The 22,309-nt window shown below is 33.7% G+C and overlaps 3 protein-coding genes across 3 annotated transcripts; 2 read left to right on the forward strand and 1 right to left on the reverse strand.

Moving 5' to 3' along the window:
* On the forward strand, positions 7,886-9,361 carry LOC18604946 (strictosidine synthase). The gene is given in 5 exon segments (XM_007037667.2): positions 7,886-8,198; positions 8,321-8,430; positions 8,433-8,589; positions 8,695-8,804; positions 8,807-9,361. Coding segments are annotated over 5 exon segments (999 nt in total). The 5' UTR covers positions 7,886-7,938; the 3' UTR covers positions 9,169-9,361.
* On the forward strand, positions 11,606-12,873 carry LOC18604947 (protein STRICTOSIDINE SYNTHASE-LIKE 11). Its single transcript, XM_007037668.2, has 3 exons — positions 11,606-11,856; positions 12,027-12,296; positions 12,399-12,873. The coding sequence occupies exons 1-3, from the start codon at positions 11,606-11,608 to the stop codon at positions 12,871-12,873; spliced, it is 996 nt and encodes a 331-aa protein (XP_007037730.2).
* LOC18604948 (protein MIS12 homolog) lies at positions 14,515-18,289 on the reverse strand. The gene is made up of 7 exons (XM_018116924.1): positions 18,019-18,289; positions 17,864-17,921; positions 17,304-17,423; positions 16,447-16,542; positions 16,198-16,336; positions 15,002-15,139; positions 14,515-14,903 (listed from the first exon to the last, which is right to left on the reverse strand). The coding sequence occupies exons 1-7, from the start codon at positions 18,138-18,140 to the stop codon at positions 14,842-14,844; spliced, it is 735 nt and encodes a 244-aa protein (XP_017972413.1). The 5' UTR covers positions 18,141-18,289; the 3' UTR covers positions 14,515-14,841.

Consider the following 22,309-nt stretch of genomic DNA (forward strand, 5'->3'; position numbering starts at 1 on the left):
TAAAAAAATACTTTCCCACGATTTGGTCGACACTAGTAGAGGTTCGAGCATTCTCTTCGATCTCTGTCTATTTACTTTGTCATGTTGGAAAATAAGGCAAGTCTTCATATATTCCATCATATCTTGTTGCATATGAGGCCAATAGTAACCCTGTTTCAATAGTGCAACAGTCCGCTGCCAACCTGAATGTCCTACCTAAGAAGTGTCGTGACATTCCCGCTTTAATTTTTGCTTAAGCTCTTTCGCTCTTGGAACAAATATGCGTGGCCCCTTCATTAGTAGAAGTCCATTTTCCACCCAAAAGTATTTCGACTTTCTACTGTCCACCAACTTCCTAATGGCCATTACTTTGGGGGTTAATAAAAATTTTTCTCAATTAGATTACAAATATCTATGGTCATACTGCTGGTTGTCATTTTCGCGATCACTCTTTGTTGTAACGTGCGAGTCCGGGAATCCGACAGCCAGACGCGCGTGAAATTTTATAACTAGGAGTCGCAACCAATCTTTTTTACTAAATGCGATTGGCCACCTATTGACTCGATTCTAATCGATGAAGCCTTAAATTAATTTTAAGCACACCGAAAATAACTTTAAATTGGTCTACGTTTTTCTAAATCTAAGTTCGAGAGTACGGTTACGCTCGGGGAATGATTAGCACCCCCGGACACCCGTTTCATGAACGGTACCATTTTAAGATTATCCTATTAGGCTTTAATTTTTTAAGTTCACTATATTTTCTTAGTTATTATTCTCTTATTTTATCTCCTATTTAACCTAAAATTGAATGCAAATGTGAGGAAAAATGAGATGCATGGCGTGAGATAAAAATATCGGACGAATAACCTTGTATTGAGGACGTTTTCTCAGATCCGCCCATCATACTGGTGGGATCCGGGGTGTTCTCTCATCTAAGGAATTATCCGAGAAATTCGCCTTCGTAAATTCGACGAATAAATCCCATCATTAGGGTTATCGCACGTTTTTCTTTAAAAAATAATATTTTCATGAATAATGAACCTAATACGAGCAAACGCCTTTTATTAAAGATGTTTCTCGAGCCCTCCCATCATACTGGTGGGACCCAGGGACACCTTTTCACCTAGGAAACTTTTCGAGAAATACCCGTCTTCGCAAGATCCTCGAAAGATCCTATCATCGGGGCTTAACTCGTAAACAAAAATACTTATATGCAATGATATGCATGATGCAATATATATATGCTATGCTAGTGCAATTAACTATTTTTATCATTATTACTTTCAAATTATTATTTCATATCCTTTATTATTTTATTATTATATCTTTTATTTTATTTTTTTTATGTTTTATATTTTTTATTCTTTTTTTTATATTAACTATCTTATATCATTTATTAACCTACTATATTTTATACCACAAAGTATTTGAATTTTAATTGCAAGTTATTTATTATTTTGAATTTTCCACCATTAACAATTTTTGTTATTCATCTCTTTATTTCTTGTCATGGGTATTAATATTTTCACAAATTTTTATTATTATTATTATTATTATTATTATCTTTTGGACGGATTAAATAGAGCATCTATTTTTTATATTTTTTATTTTTTTGTTTTTTAACTAATTTTTATGTAGTAAGATTTTATTTACTTTAAAATAAAAATCTCAAAATCGAGACCCTCCCATCATACTGGTGGAGCCTTAATTCGGATTTCGAACCTAGGGAAAATTAGCCCAACATTGCAACGACTCGCATCTCGACTAATCATCCCATCATCGGTACATTTAAATGATATACCTATAGATAATACTATGATATTTTTTGAAAGTCAATTTTCTAATGTTGATTCTCATGCCTATCTTATTATAATTATTTAACTAATTCTACCATTTTTAATACTTGACGTGATACTCTTCTTTTCTTCCTTTTCTTATTTTTATTTAACTAGTTACCTTAAAAACAAACTTTTTATTGTTCTAACATTTGCATCTTTGCATCTTTGCACACGCTAATTTCTCAAATTCAAAAATATTATTTGAAAATTTTATGTATTATACTAAAATGTTTTAATTTTGTTGCATATCATCAAATAATACAATAAACCCAATCCATTTAAAACACAATAAATTATAAAAGAAGCATGATTTTTACCTAGTTTGGAATTATATGATGACTCAAGTGGAACATCACGGCCCACTGAACCTTCTTTACCAAACGCACCGTGGGAAACTAGAAGAATGACTTTAGCCCCTTTTGAATGGCACCGTTTGAAGCCCTTTCTCTGCACGGGATAAAACTTCCTTCCTGCCCCCTTCGCTCTTCTTCTTTCTACTCTCTCAAAAGCCGCCATACTCCATTTCCTTTCTACTTAATCTCCCAACAAAATAACAGTTTTATTCTCCCTATTTGTACTACCGGCCAGACTTTCTCTATCTCCCTCTCTTTCCTTTCGTCGGTCGCCCAAACCAACTCTTCCCTCACTGCCCAAATCGGGCTTCCTATTCTCAAAATCGATCTCTCTCTCTCGTTGCTCGAGTCAAGCTTTGGCCCATTTGCCGTCGACTTTCCCCGGTTCTCTCTCTTTAGCGTTGCCTGAATCAGGCTTTACTCCTATCGCCGCCGACGTCTTAAAACCCAGCTCTCCCTTCTCTTTTTGGTGTCCTGAAACCCATCTCTCCCATCATTGCCAGGCGCCGGCCCTCTCTCACTACCCGACAACTTCAAAAATTTTCTCACCCAAACTCTAACACCCCCTCCGACAACACAAAAAAAACAAGGCTTGTCTATCCTCTAGTTACCAAAACCCCCAAAAATCAAAATCTCTCTCTAAAAAAAAACCAAAAATCCCCCATAAAACACAACTTCTCTCTTTCTCTCATTGTGTATATTTTTTTTTAGTATTTATTTTTTTGATTTTTAGATTGTGGTTGTTGGCTGCTTAGATTAGGGATTTTATCTGCAGGTTGTTAAGGATTTCTTAGGGTTTTTCTTCGATTGCTCGGTTCCCCCTTGATTTTTGGCTCGAGTGTCTCTTTTATACTCGATTTTGCAACCAAGTACCATTCCAGCCGGATGCCTTCTTCCCATTACTTTGCCAGACGCAAGTTTTTCGTGTCTGGCACTGTAGTAGTGCCTGGCTGGTACTGGCAGGGTGCGTTCGCGCCTTGCCAGTATTCTTTTTTTTTCCTTTTTTTATTTTGTTTTTTATTATTTAATTAATTAATTTTTAATTATTATTTTTTTGTTTGTCTAAGCAAAATTACAGTGTCTACACCCTTAGAGCTGCAATTTGGCCTTCCTATTAAAGGCATCTACCACACAGTTTGCTTTTTCAACTTTATGCTCGAATGAGAAATCAAACTCGGTTAGGAACTCTTGGCATCTTGCCTGCTTAGTTGTAAATTTTGGCTGTGTGAAGAAGTGACTAATTACCCATAAACAGTGAATCACTGCAAGTAGTACTTTTTCCTGTGTTGTATATCTCCTCTTAGTTGCATTCAACTTCTGAAGAACACAACTAGGTGCCTTTCTTGTAGCAACACTCTTCCAAAGGCAAAATCTGATGCATCTGTCTGTACCTTGAAAGGCTTTACAATATCGAGGAGTGATAAAACAGGATCCGTCATCATCATGTCCTTCAAACCTTCGAAGGCTTCATGGCATTATGGCATCTAGCTCCACTTTTGTCCCTTTTTCAGCAATTCTATCAGTGCTACTGTCCTTTTTGAATATCCTTCAACAAATCTCCTATAATAATTAGTTAGCCCTAGGAAAGAACGAAACTCAATTGTATTCTTGGGGTCATTCATTCTTTGATAGCCTTTACCTTCTACATATCCATTCAGATGTACTCTTATTCAATTATGTGGGCAAGAAACTGAATTCGAGTTTGTGTGAATGCACATTTCTTCTTTTTTACATTTAACTGATTGTTGCTTAGCCTTTGGAAGACTTGCCACAAGTGCCATTGATGCTCCTCTAAGGTCGAATCATACACCACAATATCATCTAAGTAGATTACCACGAACTAGTCTAGATAATTATGGAACACTTAATTCATCAGTGTGCAAAAAATAGCAGAAGCATTGGTTAGTCCAAAAGACATAACAAGAAATTTAAATGTGCCATATTACTTTACGCAAGTGGTTTTTGGCTCATCTCCCTCAGCCACTTTTACTTGATGGTAAATCGATCTCAAATCTAATTTGGAAAAGTATTTTGCCCTACTTAGCTGGTCAAAGAGATCTGTTATAAGAGGGATGGGATATTTATTCTTAATTGTGACTTTATTCAAAGCCCGGTAATCCACGCACAATTGTAAACTCCCATCTTACTTATTCTGAAAAAGTACTGGGGCTTCAAAAGGTACTTTTAATGGTAGGATAAATCTGGCTTGAATCAGCTTGTCTAATTATTTCTTTAGCTCCGCTAACTCTAGGAAAGCCATCCTGTATAGCCCTTTTGCGAGTGGCTTGACTCTGAAAGTAATTTTAACTCGTGATTGACAGCTCATCGAGGCGATAGGACCCTTGGTAGTTGTTTTGACATCATATCTTGAAATTTTTTCAAAATAAGTTTCACTTTTTCGGATATTAGATTTGCGTTATCTTCACCTTTGTAGATGGGCATGGCCACGTAAGAAGGCTTACCTTTCTTGATCCCCTTCTTAAATTGTATAACTGATATCATCTTTTTCCCACTTTTAGGTAGAATTGTAATCGGTACCACACATGGTCGTTCTCCAAAAAACATTAAACAACTTGCAGTATGGAAAGGGATGGCTTGTGCTTTCGTCATAAAATCCAAGCCCAAGACAAAATCAAAGTCATCTATAGTGGCTACAATCCAATTTGTCTTCCCTTTCCAAGAGCCAATCTTAATATTTACGTATTGGCATTACCCATCATAGCTAAAGCTGACAAGTTAACTACTTTTATCTGTCTAAAGTCATTCTCAACTTTAAAACTGCTTTTCGTTGACTCTCCCAAGGTGATGAAAGTGTCTGAGGCCCCCGTGTCAAGTATGGCTTTGGTACTTTTTTTATTTAACAACACCTTTACATACATTAAACCTCTTTGGGTTCTTTTTCCATCTTTTCTAGTTATGCTTATAAGGCATTGAGGAAACGAATAGAACCCATTAGTGTTGGCTTTTCCTCGACTTCTTCAACTATGGTGTGGGGTGGGGGTGTCTCAACATTGGCAGTGTATATCGCATTGAAAGCTACACGGTGAGGACAATCAACTATTTGATGAGGTTCTTTGCATAGAAAACAAGATATCGGGGGTTGTGGTTTAAAGTTTCATGGCTCGTTTGTTCTTGGTTGGGGTGAGTCTCTAGCAAATGGTCTCCTATCGTCTCCCTCACTCGAGAGTCTGCTTACTCTTGAAAATTTTTCCCAATGTTTGAGATAGAGCTATTGGATTTGGATGGATGGTCTTTCTTTTTGTTAGAGTTTTCACTATAATCAGTAAGGCGTTTGGCAGTCACCACCACAAAAGTCACATCCTGTACCTTCTGTTGTTGTAACTCCACCCTTGTCCATGGTTTTAAACCCTCAAGAAAATAAAACAGTCTATCTTTTTTGGTCATATCCCTGATATCTAGCATTAACGTAGAAAAGTTCCTCACGAATTCCCGCATTGATCTCGATTGTGACAACTCTCGCAACTTTCGTCGCGCCATATACTCAACATTCTTAGGAAAAAATTGGTTCTTCAATTCCTGCTTTAGGTTAGCCCAAGTGTTGATGTGGCACTCACCATTTATGAATTTGGAACGTCACCATAACTTCGTATCCGCAACATGATACATCGAAGCCATCGCCACTTTGTCCTCTTCTGACTCCGTGCGCACAGCTTGAAAATATTGTTCCATATCTAAAAGGAAGTTCTCCAACTCTTTAGCATCTCTGACCCTTTCATATTGCTTGGGTTTCGGCACTTTAACCCTTTTACCTCGATCTCTTAAACTTCCATTAGCATTACCTGTAGTAATAACTAAAAGATTTACTTGAGCTTTTAATTCTTCAATCACGCCTTGGAGAGTGCTCAATGCATCCCTAGTCTCATCAGTTAGGGTATTAATCATTTGGACAGTTCTCGTTATATTGTCTCAATTTTATTTATTCGCTCGCACGGAACCATCTTAGCTTTTACAGCGGCCTCTAACTCATCAATCTTTTGATGGTCTTCTGGTGCACTCTGCGTGTTTACCATTTTTACTCTTTAGATCAGCACCTCTCGCCTATGCTCTGATACCAACTGTCACGAGCTATGCTCCTTCATCTAAGTATGCGATAGTCCGTCCAGCACTCGAGTAGATGCTTCTATGCAAATCAGTTAATACTCAGTTATATCTGATCAAACATTAATAATAGCAACAAATCATACTGAGAGAATGTGCATCAAAATCATAAGGCATATCGAATGTCATATATGCAACCACTAAGTTATAAAACGAAAAAATATTTTATTAATATAAAAATAATTACAAAAGGGACTAAGACACATCATAGGACCATATCATCATATCACATCTACATGTCACGTTAACATCAAATGACATTAAATAACAAGTCACATTTTGATTAAGTTAGTTGTAAGGGCTTATTTGGTTTAAAAGTATAAAAACTTATTTAATTAAAAAAATATAGTATAAAAGTTTAATTAAATGTAATAAAAATAAAATTTTTATTTTTTTTAAATAATTAGAAATTTTTTAGATATTATGCTAAAAAAATTAAAAATTTGAAAAATAAAGTTCAATAAAAATGAAAAAAACCAATTGGTACGAAATAGCCTTTCCATTTGTTATACAAACATAGTTTTATTATTAGTGTTATCTTATCTTAATAACATAACACTAATAAATTTCTCATAAAAAAAAGTTAGTGGTTTAATGTGGATGGTCTTAATTTGTTAATGTCACCTGTCACTAATAAATTTGTTTGATTTAATTTGATTTTTTTAATATAAAAAATTAATTTATTTTGATAAATAATTTTTCATTATAATTTTTTTTTAAGACTTAACATGAGTTATTTCGTGCATAACACAAATTTCAAACTAAAAGAATTAACTTGAGTTATCTTGTGCATAACAGGAGTTTCAAACTAGTAGAATTTAAAAGAAGGAATTAAATTTTTTTTGAAGGGTTTAAAATTGGAACCACTTTAAACAAAATGAGAAAAACGAAAGAGAGAGATAATCAAGGATGTAAATTTATCACTTAGCATTTGTGGATTTTTAAAGTGAACTTAGAATAAATTATTATTTACTAATTAAATACAATAATTATTTCTAGACTGATGTGTTGTTTGATGAATTACAATTGAGTAACGATAACCCTTGCTTGATTTCGACTTTCTTCTGTTTATGTCTCTAGTTCACCGTTTAGATAAGCAATTAAGGTTGGAAAATAAAATAATGAAATCTAGGGATGGACAAGGGAAAGAATGTACTCTGTTTAATTTAATTTTTTGTAGTAAATTTTTTTTTAATTTTTAATTTAATTATTTTAAATACTTAATTAAATTAAATTTCAAAAAATCTATCTCTGAAAATTATTTTATTCATAGTTTTAAAAGAGGTTTTTTAAAAAAAATAATCAATAATGATTTATAAATAAAATATGGTCAAACTTTAAAAAATTAAGGAAAAAAAAAAGTCTAAACTCATGCACTAAATATCATTACGGTATGATACGGAACGATAGTAATTTATTTGATAGATTAGCAACATATAGGCGCAACCCCATTTCTATTCATTGGAAGTTGGCACACGTTTAAAACCCCTTTAAATCAACGAAGGTACCCCACTACTTGTAATTAAGTTACAACGATGGCATGCTAGACATAGCACAATAGCCTTGCCAAAACTGCGTTACAAATTCCTTGTAAATTGCTCAGCTTATTTGCACCTGAAGGGAATATACCTCCTCCTTTCATTTCAAAAATGGCTACCAGCATCATGAGAGTCCATACTCTAGCAGCACCCCTCTTCTCTACTTTCATCTTCCTCCTTTGTTTTCCTTCAACGGTCCTTTCTGTTTCCTTCAGCAAAATTCAATTGCCACCAAATGCCACCGGCCCCGAGGCACTTGCCTTCGTTTCGGGAACCGGACAGTTCTGTACACGTATAGCTGATGGTAGAATTCTGAAATATCAGGGGCCAACCACTGGTTTTGTAGACTTTGGATTTGCCGCACCTAACAGGTGATTTTCTTTTTACGTATCAAGCAAGCCATTTCATTTTTTTTTTTTTTGCTCTTTCTTTTCTTTAATGGAAAAGGAGCTAGTTTTTGCATATTGATAATCCATTTTTAACTGTAATTCAGGTCAAAGTCAGTGTGTGATGGCACGGACACCGCCAATCCAAAACCTGTTTGTGGGAGGCCATTGGGTTTGGCGTTGCACCATGCAACAAACAGGCTGTACGTTTGTGATGCTTTTTCGGCTTCGGAGTGTTGGGTCCGAAGGGAGGACAGGTAACCATACTTTCCACCGGTGCAGATGGAGAACCTTTCCGTTTCTGCAATGCAGTGGATGTCCACCAAAGAACTGGAGATGTCTATTTCACAGATAGCAGTGCTGTCTACGATATAAGGTTCTTTTCTATGTCCTATCTGTTATCAGTTTTACCGATGTCTGATTGATGATATAAATAACGTGGACCAAACTAAAAGCAGGCATAGTTTCTCCAACCTTGCAGACAAATTGAAACAGCAATAAGTACTAACGATTCAACAGGGAGGTTGATGAAGTATGACTTCAAGACTGAGCAAGTGACAGTGTTGTTTAGGAATCTTTCCGGGGCAGTAGGGTTGCAGTTGATGAGGAAGCCAAATTCGTCCTGGTTTCCGAGTTCATTATTAACAGGACTATAAAGATTTGGCTACAGGGTCCTAAAGCTAACAAATTTGAGATCATAAACTTACAGCCAATGCCGGATAACATCAAGAGGACTGCATCGGAAAATTTTTGGCTAGCGGCAGCAATGATAAAACAAGGCACACAATCACTTGTGCCTATAGGGCAAAGGATCAATGCATCTGGCACTGTTTTACAAACAGTGAATTTTGAGCGATGGTATGGAAATAAATCAATCAGTGAAGTTCAAGAGTTTAATGGTCTGCTCCACGTAGCATCACGGTTAGTGAATTTTATTGGAGTCTACAAGCATTAAAGTTTCCTGAAACTGTAGGTAATAAAAGCAAATGGCTGCAAATAAAAAGCTAGTTTGAAACGAAGGCTGGCTGCCCCTGCTTGTCTACCATGTAATAATGTACTAATTCTCTCTTCTGTGTTCGATTGGCAAGGTATTTAAATAATTGGTATTTGATGCAAAAAGAAAATCAAAGCACTTGAGTTGTTATTCATAGCATCCTAAGGGACAAGTTGAATACATTACAGGGTAAACTGACTGCGGAACAAATGATTCGAAGGTCTGATTTCAAACTTGAAATATATAGTAATCAGGCTTTTTTCTTTTTTGCTGGAAAGAAACATAACCCTTTCAATGTGCTACACCAATTTTAATTCAAACTACGATGTAGCATCATGCCTTCCAAGTGATGCTCTATGGAAGTAACAATTTTTCTGAATCAGTGGTAACATTTTGCTTGGTAGGATATAAATTTTGAATCTTCATCTTAAGCAAGGTAACAATGAACACCCATTAGGCCGGCCAATCTATAAACTGTATTAAAGCAGAGGTTCAAACGGGGCATGAATATTGAAACCTTCTCCCACAAAATAGTTTTTCTCGTAGCAGTGCAAGGTTTTACCTGAGTTGTGTTTCTTTTTTCATTTACCTCATCAGAAAGAATATGGTTTAAAGGAGAATAAAAAAAGAAATCCATCTTGCAGGATATATATAGTTTTTGAACTCCACTATAACCGTATGGTGCAACCTATAACCTTCAGTTGAGACCCCAATTCGATGAAGCAATTTTATCTGTAGTGTGAAGTATCCTGTGGAAGCTAGACTCGATCACAGCCCCAACTTGCCTGTGGTCATGAAACCTGACTCTACTTGAAAATTTGGGTCACGATTGATCTTTCAGAATTCAAACATGTCAACTAATAATGGTAACTTGGAGAAACGTTTTCTCGTTTGCCTTTCTGAATCCACTTAGTGCAGACCAAAACCCAGTAACTCATGTAAGAACCTTATATAACTATAGTTGAACAGTTAAACGCTCAACTGCCATCATCCTAATTCACATTTTAGAAACCGTAGCACAATTGCACCAACCCTTTATTACCACCAGCGTATGCCCTCTTAGACACAGGCAGCAAAATCAAATTTTCCCGACAAACCCTTCTTCGGCTTTAAACTTTCTTTCATAATTTGATATGCTTTTGTAATTTGAAATGGCTTTATTTGATACTTTTAGATATCTTTGTGAGTTACCTTTTAATTCTCTTATAAAATTGTAGTATTAGAAATGAAATTTGGTATATTAGATTATTTATATGGGATAAAAAAAAATTTGTGACATTTTAAGTAATCAATATCATGTATGTAAAAGATGTTGGTTGAAATTATCCAAATTATCTCTTTTTGAAATTAGTTTTTGTGTCATGGATCCATATTCAACTTAAAAGGCATTCCTATTAGATGGAGAAAGGCAGCTCAAAATTCGTGCCCATAAAGGAGAAAGATCCATTTTGATCAGAATCTATCTCGATTTTAACATCTTTCTTAAAACGTTTGACAAATTTTGATATCACTTGTTTCAGATTTATATTTTCAACTCAAAAACATATCTATTAAGTGGAGCAACAAAACCCTTACTTATAAGATCAAGGTCTATATTATTTTTAACTAATATGAGATCGTGACACCTGCCTATATAAATAATCTTGCATCGTTATTTTGATTTCTTATGCTTGTTTAAACATCAGATCAACGAGTGAATGAAATATGACCACTTTTATTCATTTTCCTATGATATATACAAGTCGGGAGGAAGACAAAGCTGAAGCCGAGGCTCAAAAATGAGTTTGAGCTCGATTCTTCCAAACAAATGAGTCAAGTTCTCACTTTAAAAGTTTTTAAATACTATCTAAGCTCGGTATGAACAAGCTTGAATTCCATCAAAACTTAGAATAAGATAAAAGTTTTACATTGCTGTAGTTAGTTTATTTCGGCAGGGGTTGTCTATAGTCCTGAGTAGGCTTTTGTTTATGGGCCTAATTTGCACAGAGCCAAGAAATACTCGCACATCTTTCACTGGAATTATAAAAGAAAAATCGTTTTCAGAGAGCAAGACAATTAAACAAATGCAAAAGAATGCAAACAGTAAATCTTCACACGTTTTCCACTAGCCTAGCTAGCGAGTTTTCTCGAGGCTTTTCCATATTTCAGAGGACACCTTTTTTGGAATTGCAACGATATCCACGGCCTGTAACCACCCAAAATTCGTAGTAAATTAACGCCATACCAAGTACCGATGATTCTTGCTTGATTTCAGATTTTTCACTTGAATCTAGTGCTCAAGATCATCAGTTACAGTATTTCTCGATTTGGTTTGCCTTTGGCACCTGTTCTGGCGCTTATAAATACCGAGTAGCTAAACACAAGCATGGATAAATTTGGGTAAATGCATTTAAAGAAAATGGCTTACATAATCAGCCTCAGAGAAGCAACCTTGTTCTCCATTTTCATATTTATATTCTGTTCTCCTTCAATGGTTCTTTCTCAGTTTTTCAGCTCAATTCAATTGCCACCAACAGCCAAAGGGCCCGAATCCTTTGCCTTCGAGCTTGGAACCGGACGCATTTATGTAGGTGTAGATGATGGTAGAATTCTGCAATATAACGGACCAGCCACTGGATTTGTGGACTTCGGATACACCAGTGGAACTAGGTGATTTCCTTGCACGAAATCACTTGTATAGCTAGCTAGCCATGTCTGCACCTGCAACTGTCTCAGAATTTTCATACCTAGCTAGGTCCCCTGGCTCCTTTTTCTGGTATATATTATTCATCTATTCCCTTTGTACTACTTGAGTATTCACCCTTTGAACGCTATTGAAGGTCCAAGGCAGTGTGTGACGGCGCTACTAATCCAGATTTGGGGCCAATCTGTGGAAGGCCAATGGGTTTGGGGTTTCATTACGCCACGAGTCAGCTGTATGTTTGTGATGCCTATGTCGGCCTCGTGGCGTTAGATTCTAGAGGAGGACTAGCAAACCTAGTATCCAGCAGTGCAGATGGAGAGCCTTACCGCTTTTGCAATGGTTTAGATGTCCACCAACTATCCGGAAATGTTTTTTTCACGGACACCAGCACTGTCTATGATCTAAGGTTCTTTCATGTTCCATGCTATTATTTATTACATTTTGCAAAGTTATGTTTCATTATACGTAGTATATCGCTTAATTACACATACATATGTACATGTTGCAGAAATGCTTCAAAAGGATTGACCTCTAATGATTCGACAGGGAGGCTGTTAAGGTATGACCCTAATACTAAGCGAGTTACAGTGTTGCTAAAGAATCTTACGGGGCCAGCCGGGGCTGCAGTTAGCCAAGACGGAACATATGTCCTCATCTCTAACTTCAATAGTAACACAACTATGAGGTATTGGCTCCAAGGTCCTCGAGCCAACACCTATGACATCATAAGTATTCAGGCAAGGCCAAATAATATTCAGGGAACACTAGCAGGGGATTTTTGGCAGGCAGCAGCAATGGTAAAACAACCCACGCAGTCATTGGTGCCTATAGGGCAAAGGATCAGTGGGTTAGGTATTGTTACTCGAACAGTAAACTTCGAACAATGGTATGGCAATAATTTAATCAGTGAAGTACAGGAGTTCGGTGGTGCATTATATGTAGCATCGCGCTATGTGAATTTTATTGGCGTCTATAGGTTTTAACCATGTCTTCGAACTGTATTTATAATGGCTGCAAAATTGAAGTCTCTGATGAGAGATGGCACCCCTACCATTAAATAAAGTTTTCGTTTTCATTATTATTTATCTTTGCTTACTCAGTATACTTAGATAAAACAATGGAAAAAAGAAAATGAAAGCAATTAAGTCTCTGCTCATAAGGCTCAGTTGAAGAAATTCACAGCTTCATACAGTAACCGCGTGCAGAGACAGAATGCAGACTGAGTTACAACTACAACTAATGATTATAATATGCATGAAGGTCCGATTTCAAAATTAAAATGCAAAACCAAGCTTAACTCATGCTGTTAAAAAAATGATGGAATAGGCTTGCATCATTTTGTCCATGAATGGAGACACCAATTTGAAAGTAATGTTCATGCCTTCCAACTGACGCCACTGTAGTAACTTGCAACCTAAGTAAAGGTGAACTAACTCATAATACCAAAATTTTACTCTTTGAACTCCCTGTACAGGTCAAGGTACGGTGTGATACATAGAATGATGGAATATTTCATTAGGATTTCATTTACACGCTGATCTAATGAATTTAATTAGCTAGGAAACTTATCAAACATCAATGGCTGAACCAGTTTGAAAGCTGAAATAACCATCTTTACATAAAACAGTGCTCCTTTAATGCTCCTCTTTTAAAATCACCATGCACTTGATACTTATCATTTCAAGTAGACAATTAATCCAAGTAAAACAATGCCCTCCTCGCAATGTTTTTTGTTTTTTCTTTGTCCTTATAAGAAGGAAAAGAAATTTAAAAAGATTTTAGACTCCATTTAGTTGTTATTTCTGACACTTGGATTTTCTATTCGGTTTTTGTTTGTAGAAATATTATCAAAAGCAAAATCATAATTAATTAAGCTTACTTTTTGTTGATACTTTTACTTTTTACTATTTACTATCTGCCTTTTGTTTTTTATTCATTCTTATTCATTTGTTAAAAAAAAAACAAATAGCAAAAATATCAACCAAATGAATCTTCATAATAAACAAATAATCAAAACTTAGAGCCAATAACGTAATTAATCAATACAAATGTAAACTATCATGCATTTTGTTTATATATTTTATGTATAATTTTTCAAAAATATAGGGTGTTTTTATTAGTCTACATGAACTATGACAGGTTTTTTCTGTTATGGCCTTTCAATGAAGTTTTCTGTTGTGTTAGTTTTGACACCAGACCTTGCCGCAATAACTGGATTCAATTAGAAAGAAAATCGACTTTTGGATTTATTTTTTTGCATCCAATTTGGATGTTAGCCATATTTACTCTGGTGGATAAATTTTAAGTTTCTTATAAAGTACCTCAAATAGCCAAAAAATCAAACCATGTATTAAAATTATTAACTCAACATCAATTTTACTTTGAACTTATAATAACCCTTCAATGCTAATTTTCCAATTCCAATTAACATATGACACAATTTATTAAAAACTCAACAAACTCCATGCAAAGAACTCTAAGCCTTAATCCTATTCCAATAGTGATTGAAGGTGAGAATCACAAATGTATCCTTACGTCTGACCTATTCCTACTAGCTAGGCAGTTTACTAGGCTGAATATTGGTAATTTAGGTTCAGTCAACATACCTCACTTGTATATAAATGTATGAAATGTAAAGGGCAAATTATAATCATCATCAACTTTTACATTTGCCCACTTTTCCTTCTTGATATAAGATGGTAACTTGAGACGTTTGGAACTGACTCTGGATTAAAAACAAGCTTATCCAAATCAAATGAAAATGTAAATCTACTAGCTTACAATATCAGGAATGACTTTCAGCAAAAGGTAATGTAAACAGAAAGACAGCCAGACCAATAAGAGCAGCAAAAGTCTTTCACCAAAAAAAGAAACAAGAAGATGGGCATGAAGAGAGGACTTACACTTAACGGAAAAGCAATAACAAACTATGCAACAAGACTGATTACATATTACATCTTCTTCAGTTCTGCTAGAAATTCTTGAAGATCATCCAACTTCGCATTGGCGAGGCCTACATTTCAAACAAGAAAAATGCAAAACTTACTTCACAAGACAAGCAGAAATTAGTATAATCACTGTTCAGGTGTATTGAATCAGCATAAGTTTTACCCTTCTCTTGATTCACAGTGAAGTAATCTGTAAGTGAATTGTATATCCTCTCTGCTCGTGCATGTTCCATTCTTTCCGCCTGTCTGGTCTTTAGCTTCTGCATTTTGACACGGAGTTCTGTTGCAGTTTGCACCATTTCTGCAGGAAGCATGGTTGGGAGTAAATATCATGATGAGCAGAATAATTAACTTAAAAAGGAGTGCTTCAAAAATATGAGCAGATGGTACCAATTACAAGTTCAACAATTAAGAAAAGCTGAGGCCTGAATATAGAAATGCTTCTATTGGGTAGCATTTATAATTAAAAATAGTAAGAGGAGATGGATGATATAGCACATTCAATTTTGAACCTCCTCTATGTGAAACTGAAATGAGGAATAGAGACAGAGGAATGAAACCTGTCTTTGCAACAAAAGGTGTTACCAAGTTATTAGTTAAAACGCTTACAGCAATGTTTTCTTACCTAACTGAAGGTTCAGACCAGGCTTCAAAATAAAACTAATTCAAAAATTTGGCAATAGTAACTTGTGGGAGTGTTACAAGCTGCTTCAAACATTGATGCATAAAAGAAACTGAAAGAGCAGAAAACAATGTAGGGCCAATTTTAACTTGTCAGTGTCCTTCTGGGTAACAACTAACAAAGCAGTCCAGATAACTCAGTCAATCGCTAGATATTGAGAGCTCATTTGGTGCATAGGATGATATTGGATAGGAAAGTTTGTTATTTCAAGCAATATTTAACATTGTCTCTACTCTCTAGTCTTTAATAAATAAATAGATTGGATAGTTGGACTAGTTATCCTATGGATAGGGTTACATAACCCTAAGAGCAAAAGGATTAATTGAATCCTAATAGGAAAATGGAAACTAAGATAAGAGCAGTTTTATTATGCAAACCACCATGCACCAAAATAAGACAATGTAATCGTCAATTTTGTCTTGTCCTATGCAATGTGCATCATACCATATAAAACCTGAATGTTTTAGATGTGCACATTGTTTTTCAGAACAGGAAGTAAAGAACAAAGAGAATATGATCAGAACGGTTTTCTATACTAAGATCCTTGTTGTCCTATAATTTATATAATCTACAACATCTAAAACAGAACCTCATTTCTTGTGCATGCAAAGACTATCTCAGTGGATTTAATTCATTACCATATTAAAGAATATAATTAAACAGGCTACTTAAATTACCTCGGAACATGTCACGTGCAGAGGTGTCTTCATATAACTGCAACGCCTCATTAATTAGTCCCGTGTAATGCCCACTTAAAGCTGACTGTCTTTCCAATTCCTTAAGTTCACTGTTCAACCTATCAGACTCTGCCCCAACCTAAGAAGGAAGTTTCTTTTAAACAGAGATCAATAGCAGAAAAAAATGAAAAAAGCAGAAGAAAAATTACACATAAATAAACATTCCAGCAATATCAAGGATTTTCTCACCAATGTAAGTTTATCCCTTAATGAATCCAACTCTGCATCCACATCTGGATAAGAGAGAGTATCTTGAACCATTGAACAACTACCAGGTAACTCATCCTAGAAAGAACAATAAATGAGAGTTCGCAGTTATAACTAAAATAAAGAAAATTTTAACAAAATTATAACTATACTAAAGCAAATTTTTAATAAGTTATGTATGTAGAGTGTTTCATCTGATATTTTTCTTCTAGACTTCTACATTTCTTTAACACGTAGCAACTTGCTGATAATGCTTTTCTTCTAAAAGGCAATAATATTAATTACTATCACTGGATCTTCAGGACATGATCTTTTATCCTTTTCCCAACTTGCCAACAAAGTCAGCTGATTTTCCTCTAGTAGTTGCCAATCCCACTAAGCCACATTACTGAGATTGCAAATTTCTACGATACCATTAAAGCAATGATCCCTAAATCTCCTAAGTGAAAATTTCAATGCTATCAATTAATATCCATTAATTCATCTATGCCATCTTTTTTATTATCACGACAGACAGTAACAAAATTTTACATACCTCAAAAGGTACTTCTAAAAATGCTCTCAAGCATCCTAAACTCCTCTAAAGATAATATCAGGCATTCTAAACTACTAAGCTTTCACTTCAAATGATAATTAGAATATCAGCTTTCTTTTCCATTTCTAATTTATAGTGTGAAGTGATTAGCTCTGTTATCTCTTTTGCCAACTGATTAGCCTCGATTTCATCTAGTACTCTATCTAACATTCTGTACTTTCTGTGCCATATAAGTTCCAGTGAATATCAAGTAATATATCCCAGCATGCAACAATAAAACCCATTACACAGAATAACAACCTACATTCTTGGATAAAGAAAAACCTTCAGGAACAGTGAAACAGTGGCGAAGACAGTACTTCTCCCACATAGCAAGCCGCTTATCCAAACTTGATTGGATCATATTGCGAATATAGTTGACACCCTAAAAATAAAAGCCAAAAACACCAGATAATTAGGGTGTAATTAGGAAAAGAGCCAAGTCTTTAGCTGCTACCATAACTAAACCAACCTCCCTCACCATTAGAAATAAGACAAAACTTACAAAAAAAAAAAAACTCTTCAACTTTTTCCGGTATTTCCTAGCACCCCCATTAACTTTATATCATCGAGTCACCAATTTTAAACACTTAGCTTATTTTCATTCAAGGAACTTGAGAAAGACATGATTAATGAAAATTAAGACTTCTAAATTTTCAGTTTAATGCAAATTAATTTGTATAGCAACTACTATTAACAAAATTTTGAAAAACGTAAAATATTTTTAAGCTAATCAATCAAAATTTCCAAAATTAAATAAGAACCCAGATAGAGTTCTGAGTAATAATAATTTTTTAAAAAAATGAAAAAAAAATTGCAGGTTACCTTGGTTAGATCTTGGGAGCGTTCGGTGCCTTCGATTTTCAAAAGTGTGGAAGCTTCTCTGCAAATTTCGCAAAATTTAAAAAAAAAAACCTTGTTTTAAGGGAAATCAAAGAAAAAAAAAAGGAAAAGACGAAGGGAAACTGAGAGAGAGATACTGGAGATAGAAATCGAAGCCATCGTTGAGGAGATCATCGACGGTGTTTAAAGCTTCGTTGATGAAAAGTTGGGGATTTAGATTCAGAGAATCGAAAATTGCTTCGCTTTCGCTGCCTTCCATTTTCGCAGTCCTCTCCTGAATCTTTTTTCTTACAAAAATGAAATGGCTCTTACTTCTTTGCTCTGTTTTTTTTTTTTTTTTAATTATAGAGTTCAAGATTATTTTCCACTCAAGATTTTCCCGCCAAATGACAATTGTGACAAAATGCATCCAGGTGTTAATGACTGAGTCAAGTCGAGTTCGAGTTTATTTAAAAATCTTGATAACGTTCTGTTTATGTATGTCTATTTTTACACAAATAAAAAAAATTAGCTCAACAACACCAAAATTATGACAATAGGTTAAATAGCATTTATCATATTTATTGATATATTTACCTATTAATTATTTTTATATTTTAAATTAATGATAATAAAAGATTTTTTAAAAAATGACATCAAAATTTGATGAAGATATGTTATCTAATGATTACAAAATTATCTAATTTGACAAATGTATTTATACTAAGTTTCATAATGGTAAAGGTGTCATCATTTGTCTATATGTGGATGACATGTTAATCTTTAGTACCAATTTAAAACAATTGAAAGACATAAAAAGTATTTTGTTCAAGAATTTTGATATGAAAAATATGGGTGTGACAAATGTTATTCTTAGTATAAGAATAATGAAAGACAATAATAATCTAATATCGTCTCAATCTCATTACATTAAAAAGATTGTAATGAAGTATGATAAGTCAAATTATATGCCAATTTCTACACTTTATGGCTCTAACATAAGACTAATACCCAACAAAGACAAGTTAATAGTACAAAACAAATATACAAGGGTGATTGGATGCCTAATGTATACTATAGTGCGTACAAGACCGAACATTGCTTTTGTGGTTGAAATGTTTAACTGATTTACAAGTAATCCAAGTAAAGAACATCGGTATGTTGTCCATAGAGTTCTAAGGTATTAAAACAGCACAATGAATTATGATATTTATTATTTAGGTTTTCTTTTGGTTGTAGAAAGGTACAAAGATGCTAGTTGAAATTTAAATAGAACAAATCATACTTATACTATTGGTTAGATTTTTACAATTGGTGGGGTGTTGTTTCTTAGGGTTCCAAAAAACAATCTTGTCAAGCAAACTTCACCATTGCAGTTGAATTTATAACCTTAACATTTGCCACCCAATAAGCAAAATGGTTGAAAGATTTATTTTATGAAATTCCATTAACACCTAAACTAGTGGCACCAATTTGACTACATTATGACAATGGAGAGACAATATCAAAGACATATAATCAAACATATAATGGTAAAGGTCGATATATTGAACTTCAACATAGCATTTTAAGACAAAGAATTAGTAATAGTATAGTCACTATAAGTTATGTGAGATCTTTTGAAAATTTAGCGAATTTGTTTATCAAATGTCTAAAAAATGATTTGGTAATAAAAATCTTAAAAGAGATGGATCTCAAGTCTATTAACTAAATTTTCAATAATGGGAGCTCATCTCGACGCTTGTGGTCGACTTACAAATTTTGGGTACTAACTATTTTATCATATAGATGATTGCAAGCACTAATTTATATTTTTCATTTTGAGGTGTATAGTACTTGGTTCCTGTAACGTGTAAGGTAAGATTGAACAAAACTTATTAATAGACCCGTAACATGTATATGCTAAAATACTGTAATTACGAGGTACTTTTAACGGGGGCTAGTTATGTGAGTCAAAGTGTGACTGCTTCTAAGAGTTAAAGGCTTGACTTTGACAGCACAATGAATGGATGCAAAACACAAGGCCATGAAAACGAGTTGGCAAAACTAGATACAAAATTAGCAAGAAAGCTTGTGTATGTTTAATGGCCCAACTAATCAAATGAAAAATTGATAGTTCAATGCTTGGTCAACTACTCAATTTAGACTAAAACCAACTACATTCATTCATTGAAAGTTCAAATCTGTGAGATATCTTCGTTTATGTACAAGATTTTCAAAGTTATTTGTATTGAAAATTTTGAAAAATGATGGGGATTGTTGCTGTATTTTCAAAATAAACAGTTATGGCATATAATGTGACAATTGAATTATAGGTGCATTTTTACGTGAATAATTATGTCACTTGAAAAAGTGACGAATTGAAAAAACACATATAAATCCAAAAGTTATAAGACAATTGAAAAACACCACAGCTCAAGAATTCGAATATGAAAAGCTATTTTTTTCATATTGTAGCTTAAAAGTTATGTCTTATGAAATGAATAGTTATTCTTTCATAAAGTGATTATTAAAACAATATCTTTATCTAATAATTGTTTTGTAAAATGTAGATGTATCTTTAAGACAAAGAGGTATCTTGATGAAAGGGTTGTGTTATTGAAAAAGAAACACTTACAAACTTATATAAAAAACTTGTTGTTAACCATTTTGATACACTAAAAATAAATATGATAAGAGTAGAAAAATCAAGAGTAATATAAGTGTTATGTTTTGAAAATAAATACAACCGCTTGATTTTCCCATCATCTATCAAAAGAATTCAAATTCCTTATAATGTATTTGCTTTAGATTTTAGATTCTAAATTTGAACAACTTTGCAAACCCTTAGTTGTAACTTTATTGTATCTCTAAGACTATTTACTTAATTCCCTTTTTACATATAGAATAATAAAAGTCAAAATAAATTTTAAAAATAATATTCATTAAAAAGCTCGTTTTAAAATAAATTTTACCGATTATTTGAATTCTATCTAAACCTCATTTGCATTAACACAAGCAATGAGTTCTTGAGCGAAATTGGCCTTAAAAATTTATGAATATCCAACAAAAGATTTCCACTTTTGATGATTATAGCTTGATCAGGAAGCTGCATCAATAACCACACAAACAAATAGAAAAATTAAAATTTTAACAAAGAAAAGTTCAATAATCCGTGCAATTGCAAGAATAAAGAGGTTAAAAGAAACTCCTTTCCCATAGATATAATTCACTTACTACTAAGTTAGAAAACTTTATGCGACGATTTCTTGCAAAATCTTTTTCTTATGGAAGCTAGTCGCTTTGGAAAAAGAGAGAGAAAGTAGATTGGTCATTGGTTATTCTTGTTTGCCTCGAGGAAAAGACCGCCTAATTTGGATGGACATGGGCGAAGCCTTAGATGGATCTTTTCTAAAATAAATGGGGCTCCGAGCCTCCTAATTAAACGCATGCTTGGGCTTCGGCGTATAATGCGTTGCAATCGCGCGTGGTGAATTTTTGAATGGGCTTTTCCATCCTTGCAGTCCATCAGTTTGGTTTAGGCTTTTTCAGTTCAGCCTAATTTGGAGTTTAATTTGCTTTAATTATAGAAAATTAAGAAAAAAGTTTTCTCCTTTAAGTTTTTTAGATAAATAACGACACATAAAGAAGAAAATAAATCAGCCAAGTCACACAACTAAAGACATCACAATTTTTTCCTTTCTTTTTTGAGCGCTAGAGTAATAATCAATTAATTGAGGGAAGCTAACTTGAAAACTGAACAAAAATACACAAATTAATACATCTTTGAGAATTTATATAATGGATGGATCCATCTGCCAGGTACTAGAAATTAATATCAAAGTTGCTAATATATATAGTGTTTTGAGATTTAGTTACTCATAAACTTTAATCTTACATTTATTTATAAAATTTAACTAGTTAAGATTTATTTAAAGAATCATTTATTCTAACGACAATAATTCAATATAACTTAAAAAAAGGTTCCATTTCTTTTTTAACAAAGTAATTGAAATTGAAGACATAAATACAATATTCTTGCATGCCTATTATTACAAATTAACATTGGTGTCAAGGTTATTAATCATATCAAATATATAAAGTTTTTTTTAATAATTAAAAGAAAAGAAATTCGAATTCTATTATTTAGATAAAAAATCACGTATCAACTAGTGAAGCAAATGCTCGAGTGCACATCAAATATATAAGTTAATTACGTATACATTAGTTCTCTTATACTTGCATTTTTTTAAAACAAATTTCATGTCAATTGAAACAATGATTAACAGAAGGAATTTTATCTTTTAAAAGATATATGAGTCACATGAAATTAATTGGCCAAAAAAATAGGAAATTGAAGATTTCTTAAATTCTTCATAAAAAACTATATTAAAGTCATTGCAAATAAATTAAAAATATATATTCGAACATTTGATTTGATGGAGACATAATTTAAAAAAAAATTTCCAA

This window comes from Theobroma cacao, chromosome 3, assembly GCF_000208745.1.
Source record: "Theobroma cacao cultivar B97-61/B2 chromosome 3, Criollo_cocoa_genome_V2, whole genome shotgun sequence".
NCBI classification, from domain to species: domain Eukaryota; kingdom Viridiplantae; phylum Streptophyta; class Magnoliopsida; order Malvales; family Malvaceae; genus Theobroma; species Theobroma cacao.

What these genes read in the sequence shown, in the direction of transcription:
- LOC18604948 (XM_018116924.1), bottom strand. Translation starts at nt 18,140, where the DNA reads ATGGAAGGCAGCGAAAGCGAAGCAATTTTCGATTCTCTGAATCTAAAT. An exon ending in GCTCCCAAGATCTAACCAAG is followed by an intron (nt 17,424 to 17,863) that starts GTAACCTGCAAT and finishes TTTTATTTTTAG; the next exon opens with GGTGTCAACTATATTCGCAA. An exon ending in TAAGGGATAAACTTACATTG is followed by an intron (nt 16,337 to 16,446) that starts GTGAGAAAATCC and finishes CTTCCTTCTTAG; the next exon opens with GTTGGGGCAGAGTCTGATAG.
- LOC18604947 (XM_007037668.2), top strand. Translation starts at nt 11,606, where the DNA reads ATGGCTTACATAATCAGCCTCAGAGAAGCAACCTTGTTCTCCATTTTC. An exon ending in GGATACACCAGTGGAACTAG is followed by an intron (nt 11,857 to 12,026) that starts GTGATTTCCTTG and finishes ACGCTATTGAAG; the next exon opens with GTCCAAGGCAGTGTGTGACG. An exon ending in AGCACTGTCTATGATCTAAG is followed by an intron (nt 12,297 to 12,398) that starts GTTCTTTCATGT and finishes TACATGTTGCAG; the next exon opens with AAATGCTTCAAAAGGATTGA.